The 23,580-nt window shown below is 41.9% G+C and overlaps 1 protein-coding gene across 1 annotated transcript in view; it reads right to left on the minus strand.

Annotated features, from left to right (window-relative positions):
- The window catches only part of NTRK2 (neurotrophic tyrosine kinase, receptor, type 2), a 279,559-nt gene that overhangs the window by 213,472 nt on the left and 42,507 nt on the right, over positions 1–23,580 (minus strand). The window contains exons 5-6 of the mRNA XM_015419285.1: positions 20,168–20,236; positions 8,393–8,550 (exon numbers count right to left, since the gene is read on the minus strand). Coding sequence (XP_015274771.1) covers positions 8,393–8,550; positions 20,168–20,236 — 227 coding nt within the window. The remainder of the gene's footprint in view (positions 1–8,392; positions 8,551–20,167; positions 20,237–23,580) is intronic.

Consider the following 23,580-nt stretch of genomic DNA (forward strand, 5'->3'; position numbering starts at 1 on the left):
GGAGCTACACTGGGATCAGCGTGAGTGCTAGGCAGGCTGGGGGCCTGGAAGTAAAACAGTTAGGAGTAACAGGTAGCTGCGTTAGTTTATGTTTATTTTTCCTTTCACACTGTTATCCCCTTTTTAAGCACCTTGCCGTGTCTTGCTTTCCCTGCCCCACTGTTTTAATAAACCCTTTTTGTGTAATTATTTTCTCTGCCTGGGTCAATCACGCCTGTATTGCTCGGCTGAAAAGGGGCTTGGGAAGGTACCCTGGGCCTCCCAAGGGACCATAAATCCAGGGTGGTGGCGGCAGAACCCAAAGACCCCTCTGGGGTCATGACACAAGGCTTAGCAGTTTATGTTGCAAAGCCAGAAAGAAGTACTGTTTAACTGTCATCAACTGAAGAGAAATGCGATAGCAGACAACAACACAAGAATGCAGGTTTTAGTTGAATATCCAAAGCACTTCTCAGGCTTCAGGGAAGAGAATTATTATATAAATTCAGTCTATTAAGATGGCAATGAAACTTCCATCAGCCCATTCAACAGCTTCATAACAAAACAAAACAAACCTAAATTGGATTCCATGAAGTGCAAGTTGATCCTCCCCACATTTTCCCAGCAGTGTCCTATGACACCCCCCTCCCCCAGTAGTGCCAGAGTTAAGGAACTCTGGTGGGGCCTGGAACAGCTATGGAGGGGGGTTTCCCACTTCTTAGTCTCCCCCCCCCAAGCCTTAAGGGGAATTGAAAGAGATGGGGTGAAGAATTCCCACTCCAGGAGTATCACGAGTCTTCACTCGTAGTGTTATATTTCCCTATAAATCTACCAATGTACATTTCTTTTGGCAATATTCTACTGTATGTTTACTTCAAAGTAAGTCCCACTGACCAAAGATCCCACTTCTCTCTGCAACTGTCCCACCAATTTTTTGTCCTTCCTCTCTGTTGTCTAACCCTTTCTGCTTCTCAGCTTATTGTTGCTGCAGCATTCTTAAATCAATTCTTAATTAGTTCTTGCTCCCAGGAGGAGGAAAGAGGTTTGATTATTGTGTGTCTCTTTTCAGCTAAAGCAATAATTTTTTGTCTGTCTTCATGGTTGTAATTTCATAATTGTCTGATCATGACCATAAAAATATAAAAGTGAGCAAAAAAGGGAGCAATAACTATGGCTTCAAAGAGAAAATTAGAAATAAAATGTTCCCCTGATATGCAAGGTCCAAGAACTAGTTGGGAATTAGTACAGGAATTCCACGGTCACCTTGAGGAACAACATATAATTCATTAAGCCAAGAAGCCAAAACAACAACAGGAAAGGTAAAATGTAAGAAGCATCAGCTTTTGCCACTCCATACGATAGATGTTGGTACTGTAATTGCATTTTAAGGAAAGAGGGGATGGCTATAAAGCAGAACTTAAAAAGATGAAAAAGCAACTCACAACAATGATGTCATCTGAACTCTTTGTAAAAACTGAGCGAGCAAATCATGTCCATTCCAGCCTAAATAGCTAATGTGAAACAATGAGGAAGAACATTGATATATATCACACAAAAATATAAATGCAGCACGCTACCAGAAACAAATAACTATGGAAATGGACAACATAATTTTGCCCTTATTTTCATTTTATACTTCAATTTTTTAAAAATATATATATAATAGTTACATTTATGCTGTGAACAACCCACAAAAATAGATGGTTTTGTATACCACTTCACACACACACACACACACACACACACACTAGGGTTTCCAACCCCCTGGTCCAAGCAGAGGTTCACCTGCTTTTGTGGGCCCATTTATGCCACTGGCCAGCTGGCTGGCGGGGAGAAACCCTGCCTGTAAATGCCCCCAAACACAATGCGATCATGTCACCCAGAAGTAACATCATCACGTCGCCAATATTGCACAGCAACACTCTACTTTTGGGGCAAAACTCTATGGTATAATTGGACTCAAACTATAGCATTTTGCCCAAAAACTAGAACATCACTGTGCAATGTTGGTGATGTGATGATATCACTTCCGGGTGACGTCATCAAGCCAAGTGCACAAAAGATTCCTGTAGAAGTCCCGTCGATCCCCTGCCAGCTGCAAGGTAGGACCTAGCAACCCTAACACACACACACACACCCCAAATTTATTTAATCCTTAAGAGACCACCAGAAGAATGTCATGTTTAATATTTTACTTTACCACCATTCTGAAAAAGTGAACTTCCACTGTACAATTCAGGTTTACTTGCTTCTAGCCAGTAATCAGTTTAACCATGAAAATTATCAACAGACAGTATTATCAGCTATCACTATTTCTTGCTTCACTGATCTGCAAATGTAAATAACTTTACCGAGAAACCACAATGGTCTCGTTCCGTTTCTCAGCATGCAATTTATTAGCAACTCACTGTTAAATGTCCTTGTACTATCTACAGTAATATGCTACCCAGTACTATGCTGAGAAATATTACCTAACGAAATACAAAACATCTGTCAAAATAAATGACTGAGGTGCGTTGACTTTCAGCATCCTGACTTCTTAATAGTGATAGCAACATTCTTTTTTGCGAGTTCACAAGAATTCAAAATGAAGTAATGACAAGGAACTTCTATGTTGTAATAAAATTGCTAACAAGAAGCCAAGTCAAATCCTAATACATCAGACAAGAAGTTGGTATTTCATATCTCTTGAGATCATCTTAGAGTAAAAATGGGTCACAAGTAGTTCACTTTCCCAGAACAGGAAGAAAAACTAGTGACCAAATATTTATTACAACATTTAAAACGATTCATTAAAATCCTCCCACCTCTATTAAACGAGATTCTTTCTCCATATCTGCTTTTAAAGTATGAAAATCTTCCCATCAGAAAAATTAAAAGGATAGTGCTTCAAAGGTGTTTATATTTAGAGAGAACTCTGAAAAGGATGTTTGGATGCCTTATTTGAAGTAGCCTCCAGGCCTGTTTTGGCCTTTGAGGGAGGATTCATGGGGCCAGGACCAACATCAACCAATGGTAGGCCCAGCTGCTTGCTACAATTCAACAGCAGCCACCACATTGCCAGGAGGAGGCAAAGAAGAAATAGTGGGTAAGGAGAGGGGGAAATGAGGTGCCTCTTTCAAGTCCTTTCAGGTCCCCCATTTCCTCATTTAATATACATGTTGGGGGGGGGGGGAAATGTGGGGAAATGACTGACTGAAAGAGCAGATGCACAAGTTATCAGTCCTCATATCAAATTCCAACCATTATCCTCCATGGATGAACCATTCATTCCCCCTGGCCTCTCCAGGGTATGTAGAGTCAAAGCAGAAAAATCTCACCAAGCTGGGAAAATGAAAAAGCTGACTAGGAAGTCCAATCATAGCATATCCCTAGCATACATACACTAGCTCAAATAATTCAAAATTATACACTGCATTAACCTGGGGGTCTTTAGGTTACACATTTAAGGAATCTTTCCTGATTCTATAAGCTGCTGCCAAAAATTTGGTACATGCTAATGTCACCTGTGGATTGGCGTCTATCATAAGCGTAATACTAATATCAGAGTCCAGACGGCCTAAAAGCCTTTCCCATATGGGTTGAATATATACAGCTCGTATATTTTGATAGAACCCACACGGAAGCAAAATATGATTGATAGTATCAGCCTCTCCAATACCACAAGGACAAAAACGCTCAGCCAGAGGTATCTTCTTGTAGCGACCTATTACTACCTCAGAAGGGAAAATATTACAACGAGTCATAGAGAAGGCCCTTCGATGGGATGGAACTACAATTCATCAGGTATGGAGCCAGAGAGACTGAGTGATGAAAGACAAAAGAGCGTGTGCTGAGAATGTCTGTCTGTCCTACAGTACACAGGCTGTAGGTGGGTTATGATTAGTGTTGCCAGCTCCCGGCTGGGAAATGTCTGGAGATTTTGGGGGCGGGGCATGGGGAGAACACGGTATGGGGAAAGGAGTGACTTCCACCTCTATAATGCCACAGAGTCCACCCTCCACAGCATATGTTTGCCCCAGATGAACTGATCTCTGTAGCCTGAAGATAATTTGTAATCCCAGGAGATCTCCAGCCACCACCTGGATGTTATGATTAATAAAATTTCCTAGTATTTACCATACCACTTTGTCTATAAAACCTGGAACTGAGACCCAGCTAACTATTTTAAAAGGACAGCAGGTGCTACCATTCATTACACCCTTCAACAAGCTATATAATAATCTGAATTTAGAATTAATGGAGCTTACTTTGGAAGAAGGAGGAACAAAATCCAGTTATTGACAACAGCAACAAGTATCATGAGATCTTTCCTTATTCAGTTGTACCCCCCCCCCAATATTTGTGAGGTAGAAATTAGATTTATCAAAACATCCAAGATCATGTCTGCTTGTGGATCTGCAATGGGACATTTGTGCACTGAATGGTGCCTTCCCTGTACAGACACAAAGGTCAGAATAAGTCTGCTCAGCATCTTCTTCTGCCTATGCCCTTCTTCCAGCAAATCTAAACCTCTGGCAAAATCATCTTCCTATTCTATTGTAGCTACCCTGTTTTGCAACAGATTGCAAGAGCAGGCCCAGAGAGCACATTTCTGGGCTAGGATCCAAAAACTATACAAACCAGCTAGATTTAGAACCAAACTAGACACGACAGCATCCACGAGTCCAACCCATGGACACCATTGCCATATTTAAAATCATTTCAAGTGTGGTGGGCTTAGGGTTGCCAAGTGTATCTTCGCTGGGAGCGGGGGGCTCCCGGCCGGTGTCTTGTGCGTGCGTGCGCAAAGCGCACGCACGCCACACGCACGTCACCCGGAAGTGACGGGAGGACGCCAGGCACGCTGGGGGCGGGGCAAAGCCATACAAGAGAAAACCATAGAATTTCCCCTTGTATGGCCGTGGCCCCACCCTCAACGTGCCCGGCGTGCCCACGTCACTTCCTGGTGATGCGCACTCAGGGGTGGGGTTTCCCCGGGGGCCCGATTCCGTGGCGTCAGAAATCGGGCCTCCAAAGCAGGGGTTTACCCGCCCCCACTTGGCAGCCCTAGGTGGGCTGTGGTGCTCTTGTTCCCCCCTCATGCCTTTTCAAGTGCTGAAACAGCTGTGGGGGGAGTTGTGGCCACCCACCAGACTTAACAGCAAGGACAAGGGAGGTTGGGCAGGCACAGCTGCAGAGATCCTCCCATGCAGCAGCTCTGCTCCTTTCCTTGCCTCTGTGGCTCACAGTGGCAACAGCTGTCAGGCCAAGGGCTCTGCCAAGACAAAAACTCCTGACTCTGGGGCACAGTTCCAAGCCCCTACAACTAACAGCAGCTTAGGGGAGTGGGTGGCAACCAGCCAGAACAAGCCAGCACAGACAGGAGGCACACCTCCATTTATCTCTCTCAGAGGTTGCTCCCCATAACAAAAGGATAGCGGCTCCGTCTGGGCAGGCATGTTTTTTGCACTCCCCTCAAAAAGAGCCATGAGAGGATCCAAGAAGGCACTTCAGAGATCTGTGGAGAGAGTCAAGAAGAGAGGAGGACATTGGATGACTTTCAACTGCTTTCCCTCTCTGAACTGCTAAGGCCCAGAGTGGGGCAAGGGATGGTACACCTGCCCCGGAAACATGCATGGTTCGACTCGATCTCCACAACTGCTTTGAGTGAAGTAATTAGGTGGGGTAAAACAAATTTTAAAATAGAAAACAATCAACAAATCACAGTGTACACATCCAACTGCACTGCAGTGCACAAAGGGTTTGCAGTGTTAATATACAGTAAGCTATGTACAGAAACATGTAACGGAAAGGATACAAGGGTATCCCTCAAAAGGAAGAACCAAGTCCTAAAGCTCACTCAAGGGTTTCCACCAGATGAGCAGAATCAGTGGGACGGGCCCTGTCTTGTGAGGTGCTTAGGATGCATTTTGTCACATATGATCTTCAATATTTATGGAAGGCTGCATACACATGGTTAAGCTGAAGCTGAATCTAGACAAGATAGAGGTAATGCAGGTTGGGAAGGCTGCTGCTTTGGAAAGTTTGGATCTACTGGTGATGAATGGAGTGAGGGTAACTTTTCCAGAGCAGGTTAAGAACTTGGGGGTACTAATGTACCAAGTCTATTTGAAAAGCAGGCTGGTACAGTGGCCAACAGTGCCCTTCTACCTAGCCACCTGGTTGACAGCTGTCCTTTCCTAGACTCAGTGGACCTGGTGAGACTGATCCATGCTTTTGTAACCTTGTGTTTGGATTATTGCTAAGACACATAATGTTGGACTTTTGTTGTTCAGTCGCACAGTCAAGTCCGACTCTTCGCGACCCCATGGACCAGATCACGCCAGGCCTTCCTGTCTGTTGGAATGTTGGACTACCCTTGAAAATAACCTAGAAATTACAGATGTTACAGAATGCAACAGCCCACCTGTTGTCAGCTGATCATCAGAAAGACATCTTGTCTATTTTAAAACAGCTCCATTGGCTAACAGTTTATTTCCAAGTTCAGTACAAGAAGATTGTTATGGTCTTTAAAGCCCTGCACAGCCTGTGACTCACATATATAAAGGATTGTCTCTCCCCCATATTGATGTATGTGATGTATGGGTTTCCTCACAAAAGGTGGCCCTGCCTGGCATCGACAAGGGCCTGTGTTCTAGGTTGGTGGCTCCCACTTTATGTGCCTGCATAAAGATACATACAGTGATCACAGGTGCTACAGGAGATGAGGGACCATCTTTAGAAACCTTTAGAAGACGTTGTAAGGCTATTTTATTCACCAGTTTTTACTGGAGTGTAAGGTGCAGGTATTTTATTTGGGAGGAGCAGGGTTTTACTGTAATTTGATGTTTTTAATTATGGATCATAAATCACCCTGAGCCATGGTAGAGATGGTATATAGATATTTGCATGCATGCATGCAAAGACTTGACAAAGAAGCTTCATCACAGCACTGCAGTGGTCAAAAGAGAGAACTAAGTATGACAGTGCTTATTGAAGAGTGTGGACAAGGGACAAGCTTTTCTTCAATGAAAAGAACTCTAAACACCCATTTGTAGGCTTTAACATTAGAAAGTTCTGAACTATTCTTTGTGTAAGCACAACACCTATACATGTGCCTGCACAAAGACATGTACAGTGATCATATAGAACAACTGAAGGCAACTGCTCCTCCATTCAACTTTACCCAGGAATACTAATTTACTAAAAAGGGAGGGGAGATATATGACCTCAGCCAAGTAGCCTCACAGTCAAAATACCTCAACAGCTAGAAAAGAAGGAGGAAATGGAAATTAAATGTACAATGTTCTAGAAGCAACCAAGCTAAAGCCTGCAAAATATTAGGCTGCTCCACAGGATCAAAAATCTTTTGCAACTGCCAGGTAGTTTAGACAGGTGCATTTAGAACTAGATTATGAACTACAATATAAACTACAAAGAGGACATGATGGTTACTACACTGTGCACATAAATACACAAATCACTGATTTATTTGCTCAGGCAAATAATAGTTTTATCAATATAGGCTGGTGCTATTTATTGACTAAATATTGAAAGATGGCTGTCATCTTCAAGATAAAAAACACATTTTAAATTTTAAAAAGTTGTGGAATGGAAGAAATTCTGAGATTTACTCAACCTGAAATTATCACTTTCCGTTTAACAAATGTGATACAATAACAGAAGAACAGGATATGAACAGTTGTCATTATGTTCATAGCATAAAATAAAACATACATAACTGGAAAAGCAGTATCTTTCACTCATGTTATACCAACATTCTCACATTATATCAACATTTCACTAAACAAAATAGAAATTTTATTCAGTAAGAGATTCTGAAAAAAACCTTTGTAACAAGATATCCCCAAAACCGAATATAGACAGTTCGGAAAAACTCAGAGAATGGCTTGGGACAAATATCCTGAATACAGTTTTTAAGCCTTTTAAATTGTACCAACTCAGTGGGATTTAAGCAGCCTGTATGCAGTACTGTAGTCTTTAAAATATCTCTGAAGCATGACATAAGTATTTCACTGACCAGGTTAAACCTGGATTATAAATAAAAGGGTGATGCACCCAGAACTGCTCAGATCAAATTATATTAACATTAATGGAGTCTAGCAAAGGAGACACTTGGTGGGTTGTTAGGGTTGCTGCTGAAGAGTTCCAAAATAAGGAAAATAAGGAACTCATTGTGACCACATAAGAAATGATGTATTAGATTATTACCAGTACCTTATTAGAATTAATTATTTTGTAATATATTGAATGGATTTTTGCAGTTATGGTGCGTCTCTTCTTTTCCACTGTTTCTGAAATAAATAAATAAGGACTAGTTCCTTAAAAGGTGGCACCTATGGGTTGTACCCCAAATATTTTAGAACTTCCAACATATATGCCGATTATTCTACATTAAAAAGTAAATTACCACAGTTTGGGACTGGCTTCTCCATCAGAGACACCCTCTGGTTGTAGTCATTAACACAGTAAAAATCCAGACTTTCTGTTTTTGGTATCTTGGTCTCTTGGAATATCTTGATCCACATTATGTCACAGGAACACTTGAATGGATTGCCTTCCAAAATCCTACAGCATTTGATAAATGACAGGAAACCTTTAAAAATTAGGGTAAGAAGTGACTAAAAACACTGTCTACATAGTTCACAAGTAAAACACTTTAACATGGTTGTCTAGCTAATTAATCAAATTTGGTTTAGTCAATGTATTGATTAAACAAATCCTCAAATATTTGCATATGCATAAAATGAATAAAAATATTTCTGAAGATGTGAATGTGTGTGTGTGTATAAAAAAGATTATATGCACATATTGCAGCAAGCACAATCAGAAGAAATATTATTTTATTTGTGAGAAAGAACAGGGAGTGTGTTCTTTGATGGTGCCTGTCATCCATAGTTTTCACATAAAATAGGTAACAATTTTAAATAAAATCTTCTGCTCAGTTACTCAAGGACACCTTTTAGTAAATCAAGGGGGTTTAACTGATTAATGTAACCAACTCATAAATTAAATATTGCAACTCTATGGTCAAGTGTTCAACTGGAGAAAATAGAATCAACTCCAGTGAATATATCTGACTTCTGTCAGTAGTCTGACATCTATTACATTTTTATCCTACTCTTCCCGCAAAGCATTCTGGACAGTGAATATGGTTCTCCACTCCTCCATTTTGTGCTAAGCATAAAATGTGCTAAGCAAAACTCAGCCTCAAGAGAAACTCAGTTCTATTGAATACTATTTTTCTGAATTGAGAGTGTCAACAGTGTATGACCTACAGCACATTTTTGTCTAGAATGGATTTCAAATGTTTTCTGTCTTCTGGGATTGTTAGCTCCCCCTTATGGTTGAACTCCACAGAAATATGCTTCAAGTAACAGCTGCAAACACTTTGGGGGAAAAAACCTTCTGTGAATCTCTAGCAATTGAAACAGATAAGAGTTTACTTAATATCAAATGCTAACTAAAAACAAAACAAAACTAGGGTGTAAATCCTAAGTGTAGAAGCCCATCCACATGAAAGCGAAGTAGAACTATTAGATGTTAATTAAAATGTTTATGAAAGCCACAGCCCAGTGTGAGTAACAAGATGCTGCAGTCAATCACAGCACAAAAAGTGCATTTGTCTGTAGCCGGCATGGAGCATTACCTGAGTGTTCCTCATAAAAGCATACTGTGTTCCATGCTGCCAATTTCTTGGTATACAATTTGATCCACTAAGACATTTCATTAAAATAACAAACAAGCCATCACTAATGACCACCTAAAAAACATATTTGAGTCGACCACAATGCTCAAAAGTCCTTTGGTAAAGCAATCTCTGAAGAGTGTTCATGCAAGTTTAGAGAGTTACAAAACTCTTAGTTTACTGGACTCCAATCAAAATAAATATCCAGATCAAACTGACTATCCTACAGGTTTTACAAATTCTCACAAATACACTGGAAGAGTTATTAAAGCCTGGGTCCTCACTGGGTTCTCTCCAATGGTGTATGGGAAAGAAGATGAACTCTGTAGCCACTTTAGCACAAAACAGCCTACTGTCACATTTTGGGGTAAAAAGAAAGGTAAAAGATATCATGTATTTCACTGTGCTCCCCTTTCTATATCTCATGGAATTCTAAATTTTGCTCTTTGGTATACAGAAAAGGAAGCTAGAATTATCAGTACTTCCACTCTATTCCATTTTTTTTTCTTTAAAAAGTGACGGGGGAACCCCATTAGTAGTGCAACAAACGCTCAACATTGCTTGGTTAACTCCTACAAGTGAAGGGAGCTTTTCCATTCTGTACTCTTGGAATTATTCACGTACTCTTTGGTACAGATCATCTAGCTATAGTTAGTGAATGGTCATGGAGATGCATCATGCTCCACATTGTCTTTTGTATTACTTGACATGTGCAAGGGTAACATAATGATCTCAGGAACCTTAAATAAGGTTTATATGCTATACATTTTGATGCTCTTCAAACTATATACTAGTATGGACCACAACCCATATGTACTCTGATAAACTCTCCAACAACTCCTTCAAGCAAGTGCAACCTCCGATAAGTATAACTTTTGTTCAGGAGACAGAACTGGTTGCAACTATCAAATGTGAGACAGGATCATACGCAGAGAAACCTACACATGGTCCAAGTTACACTCTCAAATTATACTAATAGATACTCTGTGTGATCATCAAAACAATAACAGAGATTGTCACATACACACCAGGCACATCAATCAAAACATGCAAACAAGGAAAACAGTTAAACAGCCAGTAGTGAACTATTTGCAAGACTGGCTTAAATAATATACAAGTAAATGTGTACAGGACATTCTAAACTCAGTTGACAAGTACAGAGAAAAGGCATGTCTATAAGTTAGCCTGACATCAGCACCCAGAAGCTTAATATCTGGGAGACTTCCAACCTAGTGAGGCAGTTTTCACACTTGCATCATAAGCAGTAAAGCTGGAGCTGGAGCGAAGTCTAATCCAAGAGGATGTAAAAGGGGACTAAAAGAAGAACCTGACACTTGCCTGTCTATATACTAATAGCCAAGGTTCCCCATTGCGTGCAGATACTTATTTCCACAACTTGGGGGCACATGGCGGCTCAACAGAAATTCCTGCACACTTGAGACATTACTTAGGTGTGCAGGAAAATCTGACATGTTTTTTAAAATATACAGGGATACTTAAATCCCCCCCCAAAATTAAACTGCGTTCTCGTGCATGCATGGAGAATGGACTCGCCGTTTGGAACTGTGGCAGCACTTACTGCTGGCAGCTGCAAGGGAGCCAGGAGAGCCTTGGTGGGCACGCAACTGGGAGCCGCACAGGGCTCACCGCTGTTGCTGCTGGTGCGGGTGGTAGAAGCCTTGGTGGGCAGGCGGCAGGAAGCCACGCAGAGCTCGCCGTTGTTGCTGCTGGCCAGGGGGGGGAGAAGAATGGGCAGGCGGGCGGCTGGGACACGGGCAGGCCTTGCCGCCGTTACTGCTATGCTGGGCTCACCTGCGGCCACCGCCTTCTCCTGCTCAGTGAGGACCTACTCCTGCTTCTGTAGGCCAGGAGCTATGTGGAATACTCCCCCCCCACGAGTATCACAGGTCCCGCTTCTTCTCAAGTCTAAATCTGTCCCAGAAGGAATTTAGTGGTTATTAAGATGAAAGCACAGATGAGGCTCTGGTCAGTTTCTCCTCACCTTAGATCAACATTACTTTTTTTGTCCGTTTGTAGGGGTACAATATTTTGAAAAGCCAAAAAGAGGACATATTTCCCAACTGACTACTTCGAACAAGTGATCACTATGACAAATCTCATTTTAAATACCCCTACTATTTAAGCTGTTATAATAGCTACTAACTAGGAATATTCCTGACCTTCCAACTCCAAAACAGGACATTTTCATCCGTTTTTTTAAAAAGAACCCAAAAGAGAATGGACACAAAAAAAGAGGATATCTTGTAATTAGGGGTGTGCATTCGGTTTATCCAAGCTGGAAAAAAACAAATAACAAAAAAACCTTACTGGAATTTTCTAGTATTTTTTTCAGCTGGATATAAGCTGGGGTATTTATCTGGTTATCCAATACAGCTGAGCCCGAAAAATCCCAAAAATATTTGGGATTTTTCAGGGATGCCAGATAGCTGGCATTAAAGGACATTTAAAGGAATTGCAGTTCTTTTAAACACCTTCTGGGTGAAGCTGCACCTTGGAGAAAGCATTTAAAGGGACCATAGCCATTTAAATGCCTTTGGAGTTCAGCCACAGCTTGCTAAAGGCATTTAATGGGACCCCCCACACCCAATGTTTTTGAAACTTGGGGGGTGAGGAGAGGTACCAGCAGCTATGCTGTAAATCTAGTGCCTCTACCTCAAAAACAGGCCCCACAGTGCCCCAGATACCCCCGGATCATTTCTCCATTATATCCTATGGAGACCCTTGACTATAATGGTCCCCATAGGGTATAATGGGGTAAAATAAATTCAGCAATCCTGAATATTTACCAAATCCAAAAAATATCAGGGTGTTGTTTTTTGCACATCCCTACTGGTAACCCTAATTTATGTTAGCAGTTTTATAAGCATTTTAACAAAAATGTAGCAAATCTGTAACATTTTCATAAGAATTCCTTTAAACTATGCATCACAAGTATCTCCTCCAATATTTAATGTAAGCAAAGTTTCCTCTGCCGTCAGTATACCAATAGTCTCGGAGTGGGTGTTGTGTGTACAGCTCACTGGGTGACTTTGGACCAGTCACATACTTTCAGATTAACCTACCTCACTGGATTGTTGTGCAGATAAAAAAGGAGGACAGGGGATTAATATAAACTGCTTTGGTCCCCACTGTGGAGAAAGGCGGGGTATAAATGAAGTAAAGAAATAATAAATATAATTGAAGAATGCGAGGCAAATAAAAGGTAGGTTGGTAAATGGCTGAGAAGGAGCGAATGAGGCAAGTAAAGGGGAGAAAATATGGGGATTGCCAGGGGAGGGAAAGGGGAAATAGCATGGGGGAAGGGGATACAGTGGAAAGTGGGGCACACCTTACAAGTCTTTGAGGGTTGTCTACCATGGAAGTGGGCCTTGTCCAGTGACTGGTACCACACAACTGGGCCATAGTTCTCCTAGCTAGAGGCTGCGGTGTGTGTGGGGGGAACATCTTAAAACAGAAGGGCATATAAAGGTAGGTTGGCTGCTGGGTGGGAAGAAGATAGGGTTGCTAACTTCAGGTTAGGAAACTCCTAGAGATTAGGAGGTGGAGCCTGAGGAGAGGAAGGTTTTAGGAGAGGAGGGACCTCAGAAGGGTATAATCCCAGACTCCACCCTCCAAAGCAGCCATTTCCTCTGGGGAATTAGCACTGTCAACCTCCAAGTGGGAGCTGGAGAATTACAACTGTTCTCCAGATGACAGGAATCAGTTCCCCTGGAGAAAATGGCTGCTTTAGAGGATGGATTCTATAGGACTACCCTGCTGAGGTTGCTTCTTTCCCCAAACCTCACCCTCCCAAGGCTCCACCCCCAAAGCTCCAGGAATTTCCCAACCTGGAGCTGGCAGCCTGAAGGGGAACTGATCTCTGTAGTTGGAAGATCGTGATTCCAAGAAATCTCCAGTTTGGCAACCCTAGAAGGAGAGAAGAAAGCAGAAAAAGGGGAAAGTCTATGGGGGCTTTCAGGAAAGGGAAAGAAAAGAGCAGAGGAGGAGGGGGAAAGGAGATGCCTCCCACAAGTCCTTGTGGGTTCCCACGTACTTTCTAATAGCCACATGTGGCCTCATCTGTGGATACTTATGTCTGCTGATTGATCCCATGTGGGGAGAACAGAGATTATTCTTCCAACTTGGGGATCTACCAAGGTTGCATAAAAATCTTAATCCTCTGCTTAAAAAGGTGTCAGGGGTTAAGAAACCCCAAAACGTAGTGCTGCTGCAATGTGGGAGGGGAAGAGAATGGGGAAGAGCAGTGCTGAAGATGCAGTTACATGAGAGGAATTCTCCTCTCCCCCATCCCCAGTGCTGCTTCTCCATGCAGTCTGGCCAGTTAGAAGCTGGCAGGATTTTTTTTTAAAAGGCAGCTGAGCCAGTGGTTACAAAAGTGGGGGTGAGAAGGACCCTCCTTGTGCATTCACAAGGCTTTGCAGCCACTCTCTCAGCTGTCCTTTCAAAACTTTCTCACTGGCTTCTAAACAGCGAGACAGCATGGGTAAGCTACACTGGAAATAGGGATGAGGGGTTGGGGGGATTCTTCACTACAACTCACCCACGTCCAGTGCTACTTTCCCCTGCAGTCTGGCCAGTTAAAAACAAGGGGGAAAGCTAAAGGACAGCTGAACCAGCAACTACAGAGGTGTGCAAGTGGCTGAGAAAGAGAAGAAGAGATTGGATTTATACCCTGCCCTTCACTCGGAGTCTCAGAGTGGTTTACAAACTCCTTTCCCTTCCCCTCCCCACAACAGACACCCAGTGAGGCAAGTGAGGCTGAGAGAGCTCTCCCAATAACTGCTCTTTCAAGAACAGCTCTAACAGAACTATGGCTTGCCCAAGGTCATCCAGCAGTTGCAAGTAGAGGAGTGGGGAATCAAACCCGGTTCTCCCAGATTAGAGTCTGCGCACTTAACCATTACACCAAACTGGCTCTCACCCCTAACTCTGTAGCAGCAGACTCAGCTGAGTTTTTAACACACATGCACATACACACAGCTAATCAGCCAGACTGCAGAAAGAAACAGTGCTGGAGCTGGGGCAGGAAGCGAAGAGTCCTCCTTCTTCTCCCCCCATCTCCAGCACTGCTTCTCCCTCAAGTCTGTCTAATTAGAAGCTGGGGGAATGTTTTAAAAGGACACCTGCTGAAGCTCCCATGGTGGGGAAAGAAAAGACACAGGGATGGGGGGAAGAGGGGGAGAGATTGTCTGAGAAGGGGTGGGGGGGAAGAGGGGGGAATTGAGGTGGGGGAAGAGAAGGGGTGGTGGGGAAAGAGGAGTGGTGACTGCCAGATAAGGGATGGTGGGAGAGAAAGGGGGAAGATTGATATAGAAGAGGTAAGGGTAGAAAGGAGGGTGAGGGAAGATGCATAGATAAGGAGCGCAGGAAGAAAGACAGACATTAATAGAGAAGGGAGCAGAGAGAAGGATGCAAAGGCAGGGGAGATGTCCCCTCCCTGCAGTTTCCTGTAGATCCCCACTTGTTACTTCTATGTGTCACAGTCATTTGATAGCCCACACTTACTATAGTGAAGAATCATATTTGGTCATGAGTGTATATTTGTCTATGAGTCCTAGGGCATTGTCTGAAAACATACATTGCAGCAACCTTGCTGCAGCTAAGTTAGTCTGGATCTGGTCAGAGCTCAATAGATATCATATATGTATACTTCTTTGAGTTGCAGGGGAGAAAGGTGGGATATAGTGAATACAAATATGTCAGACAAATTTTATTATCACTAACATTTTGTTATTTATTTATGTTTGTGTAGTTTCTTTTTGCCAAACTACTCCTTTTTAAAAATCTGATTACATGCACAATGGAGCCATAATCCAAATGGGTGCTTTCCATCTCTTTAATTCTTAACTAAAAAGTATACTCATCTGAATCTTGAACATATGCTAGCAAAACATTTTTAATCTTTTTAAAGTACGTATATATGCAGTCACATAAAGATCAGAAGAAAAATTATAATATCTCTATCAGTAGGCATTTCATGTCAACAGCATATATCAATATGAGCAGCATCACATCCATGTAAATAGTAAAAACAAAAGAAGGGTCTAATAACACCTGAACGACAAATACATTTATTACATCACAAGCTTTTGTGAGAGTGTTGCATGGTTCAGTCCCTGTGCCAATGCCTCTGTTGGGTCATTCACTGTTGCTGATGCGTAACTGTTAGAAACTGAGGCTGTCTGGAAGCGAGCAAAGGCCTATCACCTAAGGCCCATGAGAAAGAAATATGTACCACACAACAAAGACACTAGTAAAGAGACCAGACTCTGCAACAACCTCGGATGCCAACGGTATCCTCATTTGCACTTGGGCAGCACTATTACAGGATCTAATGTCAGTAGGGTTGCCAGTATCCAGGTGTTACCTGGATATCTCCCACTATTACATTGGATCTCCAGATAACTAAGATCAGTTCTCCTAGAGAAAATGGCTGCTTTGGAGGGTGGAGTCTATGGCATTATACCATGCTGAGGTTCCTCCCTTCCCCAAACCCCATCCCTCCCAGGCTTCATCCCCCAAATCCCCCAGGTATTTCCCAATTAAGCACTGGCAAACCTAAATGTTAAAGATCGCTTCATTGGTTACCCTTTTTGTATATCTATACATAAAAATCTTGATGAATAATAATTCATTTCATGACATGGGCTTCAGCCTATAAAAGCTTATGCTACAATTAATGAATTAGTCTTTAAAGTGCTACAAGAATTTTGTTTTTGCTGCAATAGACCTACACCCCACTGGAATCTAAATAGTATTATAGAAATTTTATTATTATCTTTATTATAGAGATGATCAGCTAAAATAGTGGGATAAAAATAGCAAGACATTGAATTTTTAAGGGAAAAGCAGACACATTTTTAAAAAGAGAAGTTGCTTTTAAAATGTCAAAGCACTTCCAGCATAACTGATCAATTATATATCAGCTTAAAAATCCCTTGCTATCCAGCTGCTCAGTGCCTGCTATATTATCAAAGATACTAAATGCCATTCTCTTAATTATTGTATTAAAATTGAAATCACTAAAATTATGAAAAAACCCTAAGGATTCTTCCTATCTTGGTTACTTAATCATTATTTTTGGTTCTATCCAAATTCGAAGGCATATTTAGCTAACCTAAAATCTTTTTCTTGTCTATCAAATCTTTAATCCTGTACACAATGGAGACCTAAGATGAAATCTCTTCCTTTGGATTTTTTTTCAAAATCAAGAGTAAAACTGTTTATCAAATGAGGAAGATTAGTTCAATTATATGTTATTATTAAAATAATTTGCTGGTATTACAGTTAATCCATTCAAGCAAGAAAGCATTAATTCACACACATTTATCTGAGGGGCAGCAGAAAAAGAAACCACATTCCTATGTATTAAAATTCTCTATATATTCACAGTATAGTTCTTTCCTATTTACTGTAGTTAAATTGATAGATATTCCTCTATGTGTATAAAAATTCACAAGTCTTCATGATACTTATTGTATGAAACAGACAAAACTGGCCAAGGATACCAAAAGGCATAACATGAGTTATTGTGTCACATGGCAAGAAAGGTTAGTGAAATCAAGATGAGACAAACATATCTGAGTCTTCTGAGAAATATTTTAGTGAAAGCATGGGACATAAGTATTTTAATAAACTAAAAGAGCAAGAGTCCAGTAGCCCCTTAAAGACTAACAAACTACATGGGAGGGTATCAGCTTTTGTGAGTCACTGCTCACTTCTTCAGATACTTCTGAAGAAGTAGTGACTCGCGAAAGCTCATACCCTGCCACGTATTTTGTTAGTCTTTAAGGTGTTGCTGGACTCTTGGTCTTTTCTGCTGCCACAGACTAACACAGCTACCCATCTTAATAAATTAAATAAGTGAAAATTAAACACCAGTAGAAGAAAACCAGAAAACTAAGGTAATTCACAAAAATCATTCAGAGTAGTAGGATGTAAGTTACTGTACCTACGGTTAAGTTATCCTCTCTATTTTATTAATAAGGACAATTCAATATGCCTTTACACAACCCACTTTCAAAGTTTTGTAATGGCACAGCAAGTAATAATTAGCTACTTTACAATTACCAGAGGCTTAGGAATTCTTATAAAGTAAAAAGATCAGAAGCTTGCACACAGGTTTTGTGTACAACTCTTTGGAATTTCAAAGGCATACTGGCATACAGCAAATATTTGCAATTTGCAAATCAAATTATCAAATGCCCTTATAGGTATAATGAGTTACAGGTGCTTTGTAAAACACAACTGCCACAAGGAAACCACTTAACACTTTCCACCTAATGCTCCTATTATTATTCAGATTTGTACCCCGCCCTCCCCCGTAGGGCTCAGGGCGGCTTACAGGGCAAGATATAGACAACAATACAAAAATAACAATATATTTGCATTATAAAAACATTATATACAGTTTAAAACCCATCCTATATCACATAAAGTGCTCGGTGATAACTAACTTCAAAACCCAAGATGGCGGGACAGTTCCAAACAGTTCTTGGGAGACAGTCTATAGCGTCACGATGTTCCAAAGATCATCTCAGGGCCTTTCTCTGGGCCTCTTCCAATCCCCCCCAAGATGGTAACACAGTAGGGGGGGCAGCGGCCCCTACTCGAAAGCCTGGTGGAAGAGCTCCGTCGTACAGGCCCTGCGGAACTGCATCAAATCCCGCAGGGCCCGGATCTCCCCCGGGAGCTCATTCCACCAGGTAGGGGTTGCTACCGAAAAAGCCCTGGCCCTTGTGGCGGCCAATTTTACATCCCTGGGGCCCGGAATAGTTAGCAGGTTTTGGGCCCCAGACCGTAGTGCTCTTGGGGGAACATACGGGGAAAGGCGGTCCCTCAGGTAGGTTGGACCCAGACCATATAGGGATTTATAGGTCATAACCAGCACTTTGAAGCGAATCCGGTATGCTATTGGCAACCAGTGCAGCGCTTTCAGCACAGGCTGTATGTGGTCCCTTCTAGAGAGACCCATTAACAGCCTGGCCGCAGCATTCTGCACCAGTTGCAGCCTCCGGATTTGCGACAAAGGCAGCCCCATGTAGAGAGCGTTGCAGTGGTCTAATCTCGAGGTGACCGTCGCATGGATCACTGTGGCCAGGTCATCCCGGTCCAGGTAGGGGGCCAACTGCCGAGCCCGCCGCAGATGGAAAAAGGCAGACTTGACGGTGGCTGCCACCTGGGCCTCCATTGTCAAAGCGGAGTCCAGGTGTACTCCCAAACTCCGAACCCCAGACGCTGGCACCAAAGGTACCCCGTCGAAGGTCGGGAGAGGGAGCCCCAATCCTGTCCCGGCCCGACCAAGGCCCAGGACCTCCGTCTTCGCCGGGTTTAGTTTCAGTAGGCTCAGCCGGAGCCAACCAGCCACAGCTTCAAGTGCCCGATGCAGGTCATCGGGACCCGAGTCCGACCGGCCACCCAACATCAGATAGAGCTGGGTGTCATCAGCGTACTGATGGCACCCCAGCCCATAACTCCGGATAATCTGGGCAAGGGGGCACATATAGATGTTAAATAGCATCGGGGACAACACTGCTCCCTGTGGTACCCCACACTCAAGGGGATACCTCTGGGAACGCTGATCCCTGAGAACCACCCTTTGTCCCCGACCTTGCCGGAAAGAGGCAAACCATTGGAGGGCAAGCCCCTGAATCCCTACGTCGGCAAGGCGATGGGTCAGCAGCTGGTGGTCGACCATGTCGAACGCTGCCGACAAGTCCAACAACACCAGCGCCGCCACACCACCTCGACCCAGATGTCTCCAGAGATCGTCTGTTAGGGCGACCAAAGCCGTCTCGGTCCCGTGACCTGGGCGGAAGCCGGACTGGAAGGGATCTAAGACTGAAGTATCCTCCAGAAAGCACTGTAACTGTAACGCCACCGCCCTCTCTATAAGTTTGCCCAAATAGGGCAAATTGGACACCGGCCGATAGTTGGCCAATTCGGCCGGGTCCAGAGATGTTTTTTTTAAGAGAGGACGGACCATCGCCTCCTTGAGCGCAGTCGGGAAACGCCCCTCGGAGAAGCAGGGCTGTCAACAGGCCTGCATAAATGTCCTGTCTTTTTACCAGAGGCTGAATGGGGTGCTATTTATTTACCTTCATTCCATGGAAAGCTTCAATTTCCCATTTCTACGTATTAAGCCTCGATTAGAGGAACAGGATAATTTTCTCCAGGACAGGTGGCAACACTAGTGGTAAGCTGTTGATAGGCACTGTTCCTCATAGGTTGTCTCTACATTTCCACCAGTATTCTTGCTGATAGTTTGCACAAGCATGCAGACAAGATACTTGGTGAAGGTTGTAAAGCCCTATGAATTGTGGCTACAATCATTAAAGATATGCACTAGTGTGAAGCAACATTTACCTTTTATGTCATAAAACTTTAAATGTTATCTCTCTAATATATCCAAATTCCTGAAAAATTAATAATTATAACAACCACCACCCTTTCCTTTTACAAAAATCTTTTACTTACAGATCAGTCAAATTCAGGTGACGGAAAGACTTTCTAGACAAACTGGACAGCTTGTTTCTTGAGAAGTTACTATAAAAAAGCAAAATTCCATTATTAAATATGATGTTTTGAAATTTAAAAGGAACTTCTGCTTTGTCCTCAGGAAAGTTACTGGCTTTCTTGCAGTCTTTGGAAACATGATGACCTACAGGAGTGACACAAATTATCCTCTATTGGAATACAAGAGTAAACATAAAGGTAAATATTAATCACAATGCACACCTTGTAGGAGGTCAATTCATGTAAGATGGGAAAACGGTGAATTAAAAAGTACTCCAAATAATTTCTCAGATGTTGACTACATGCTCAATTTATTAATAAGCATAATACATGTTTCTCATATCTTCTTTGATCCTTCATTGAAGTCAGTACTTACCTAAACCCTGATCATATGCCAGACATTTTTTTAATCTTAAGTCAGTTAGATATCTTTTTAAAAATACAGTGCAATATGCACCCACATGAAAGATCACAGAAAAAACTGCAGAGTGCAATCATTAGACTTTCACATTGATTAAGAATTTACTGCTTCATATGAACTTTAATGTCTTCTGCCACACTGAAGATCAGAGGCATTCTTACTCTAGACAAGGTTCATACTATGGGAGGCACACCTTCACTAAAGCTAAACTGGGCAAAAATAAAGGTATGTGGAGCAGAAATTTGTTCTCCCCCCGCAGTGGGATTGTGCAGCCATATAAGGAAACAGTACAAGACTATGGTACTTGCTCTTAACTTTATGTTTAAATTAGCTTTTCTTCCAATCATGAAAAAAGGAGATTACACCACGGCCCATGACAAAACTGCTTCACTGTCCTATTGTTCTATATGAGTTTGCATTAACAGCATAAAGAGTAGAATATGCTGTAAAACTGGCAGCCTTTTAAAATATAAGGTGCATGTTTAAAAATAAAGCCTATCAAACTCAGTCCAATAAAATCAATTTATTTCAGTAATCTAGTATAGCACACTAGGCCATTGTTGGGAAACCATCTTCAGGCATTCAAGGTTTCATAAAATATGCAGTAAAATCAACAACTGATCTTATTTGCTATGTAACTGAATACATTTTATAATATATACATGAGTAAGCATGTGTACCTACATTGTGCTCTGAGTGCACAATAAATTTGCTAAAATGAAGTATCTAAAAACTGACATGTTATTAAGTTGGATTGTTTTCCATTCTGCCAAGGAAATTTTTAAAGTCTGAAGGTTAAAAAGGAACATCCACATTATTCTTTAAAATAAAAAAAAACTATGTAGGGCAAGTTCACACATATATTTTTCCCTAGTATCTTCAGACCATCCTCAAGGACAGGACTGTATGGAGAAAGTTACGAACTGGCAGAATATGGATACTGCTATAGGAACCCAAAACAGTCTTCATACATATTCTTCAAACCACTTAATCAGTACATTTCTCCAGAGTAGGGGCCTTAGGACTTTATCCTCAAACGGCAGTCATCTAAGAGATTATCTCTGCAGTTCATCTCATTTTCCATCCATTATGTTTATGTAATGCAGAGATTCTCAGTTATAATAAGTCACACTAATCAAGAAAACTTTGAGATGTTCCAAGTTTAACAGTGACAGATACTTCTCCATGTGGTACTGTAGTACAGTTTTTCTGAAAATTCCAGGCTAATCAAAGGGAAACTATGTGGGACAAAAAATTTCCAAAATAACTTGGTCTGGTTCTTGGTTCGCATCATCAAACAAACAAACAAAAGGTGAAAGCAGTTTACACTTTCTGATGCAACTTTCCACATCTCCCTAAAGATACCCTCCCACACTTTGGACTTTATAAGTGCTGTTCTATTACAGTTACAATTTATTTCAATTCAGAACTTTGCATATGAACAGCTACTGCCAATGTTCCCTCGAAGCTGAGTTAGTGTGAGCTAGCTCACAGTTTTGCCTCCAGCTCACACATTTTTGTCTTAGCTCAGGAAGGATGGCTCCAGAGCAAACTAATTTATGTAGTAGCCAAATCGCTCGCTCACAACTTTAATGTCAGTGGCTCACAAAGTACAATTTTTGCTCACAAGACTCCACAGCTTAGAGGGAGCTTACAGCTAGAAAACAGAAAAGAATATCACTTGTATCTATATGACCCACAGTTTTCAAGACTTATGCAAGGCTGTTAACAATAGGATGTTTCGGAGGTCATTAATTCATAGAGTCTCCATCAGTGTTCCCTCTAAGCTGAGTTAGTGTGAGCTAGCTCACAGTTTTTTAGCCTCTGCCTCACACATTCTTGTCTTCACTCAGGAAGGAGGGCTCCAGAACAAACTAATTCATGCAGCAGCCCAATTGCTGGATCACAACTCTAATGCCAGCGGCTCACAAAGCAGAACTTTTGCTCACAAGACTCCACAGCTTAGAGGGAACATTGGTCTCCATAAGTTGGAAGCTACTTGACAGCACTTCACACACACACACACCCTAACCTGAACAGCCCAGACTAGCCCAATGTCATCAGATCTTGGAAGTGAAAGAGGATTGGCCCTGGTTAATATTTGGACAGAGAGGCAGGCAGTAGTAAATCACCTCTGAATATTTCTTGCCTTGAAAAATCCATGTCAGCTGTGACTTGACGGCAACACACACACACATCATCATCATCATCATCATCATTATTATTATTGATTTACAATTTAGCCCTGAAGAAAAAGTTGTTTCTTCACTCCTTTCCTTGACCTACCATTAAATAACTTCATTCCAAGTTCATGCATTATATTAACTAAGGAGGCATAGGGCAAAGTTTGAGTCCAGTAGCACCTTCAAGACGAACACAGTTTTATTCAAGGTATGAGCTTTCTTGTGCACGCACCCTTCCTCAGATGAGCGTGCCTAGTTAGATATTGCAATAGAGGCAATAATAACTCAAGAGTAATAAATATGCACTTCCATATGAAGAAACCCAAAACTGGGCACTCAACACACTTTAATAATCAGATAAGAATTGTTTGGAGGTGGTGGCATTAGGGGTGACAATGGCATAAATCCTACCTAACATAGAATTTTCCTGTGTTCAGTTCTGATCCTATAGTTTCTTCCAAATTCCAGAAAGGTCACTCTCAGGGTCATGGAAACCATGTGAAGGAATAGGTTGGAGAGGATTGTAATGAAGAAGGACAAAGAAGTGGAATCACTCCTCCTTCTTATGCAAGCACAGCTTCATTGAGTCAATTTCATCACCTTGTACATCCTCACTCCAACCCACCAACCCCTATAACTGTTCCTCACATAGATCCCAGGAATATTCTTTCCAGGAGTTGGAATCTTTCTATCATAGGCCCTTTCTGCACCTGTATTTTGCCTTGGTTTCTGAGTGCATCCTATTCTTCCATTCTGCATTCCCTCCCGCT

Source organism: Gekko japonicus, unplaced genomic scaffold (genome assembly GCF_001447785.1).
Source record: "Gekko japonicus isolate JY-2015 unplaced genomic scaffold, Gekko_japonicus_V1.1 scaffold133, whole genome shotgun sequence".
In the NCBI taxonomy this organism is placed as follows: Eukaryota; Metazoa; Chordata; class Lepidosauria; order Squamata; family Gekkonidae; genus Gekko; species Gekko japonicus.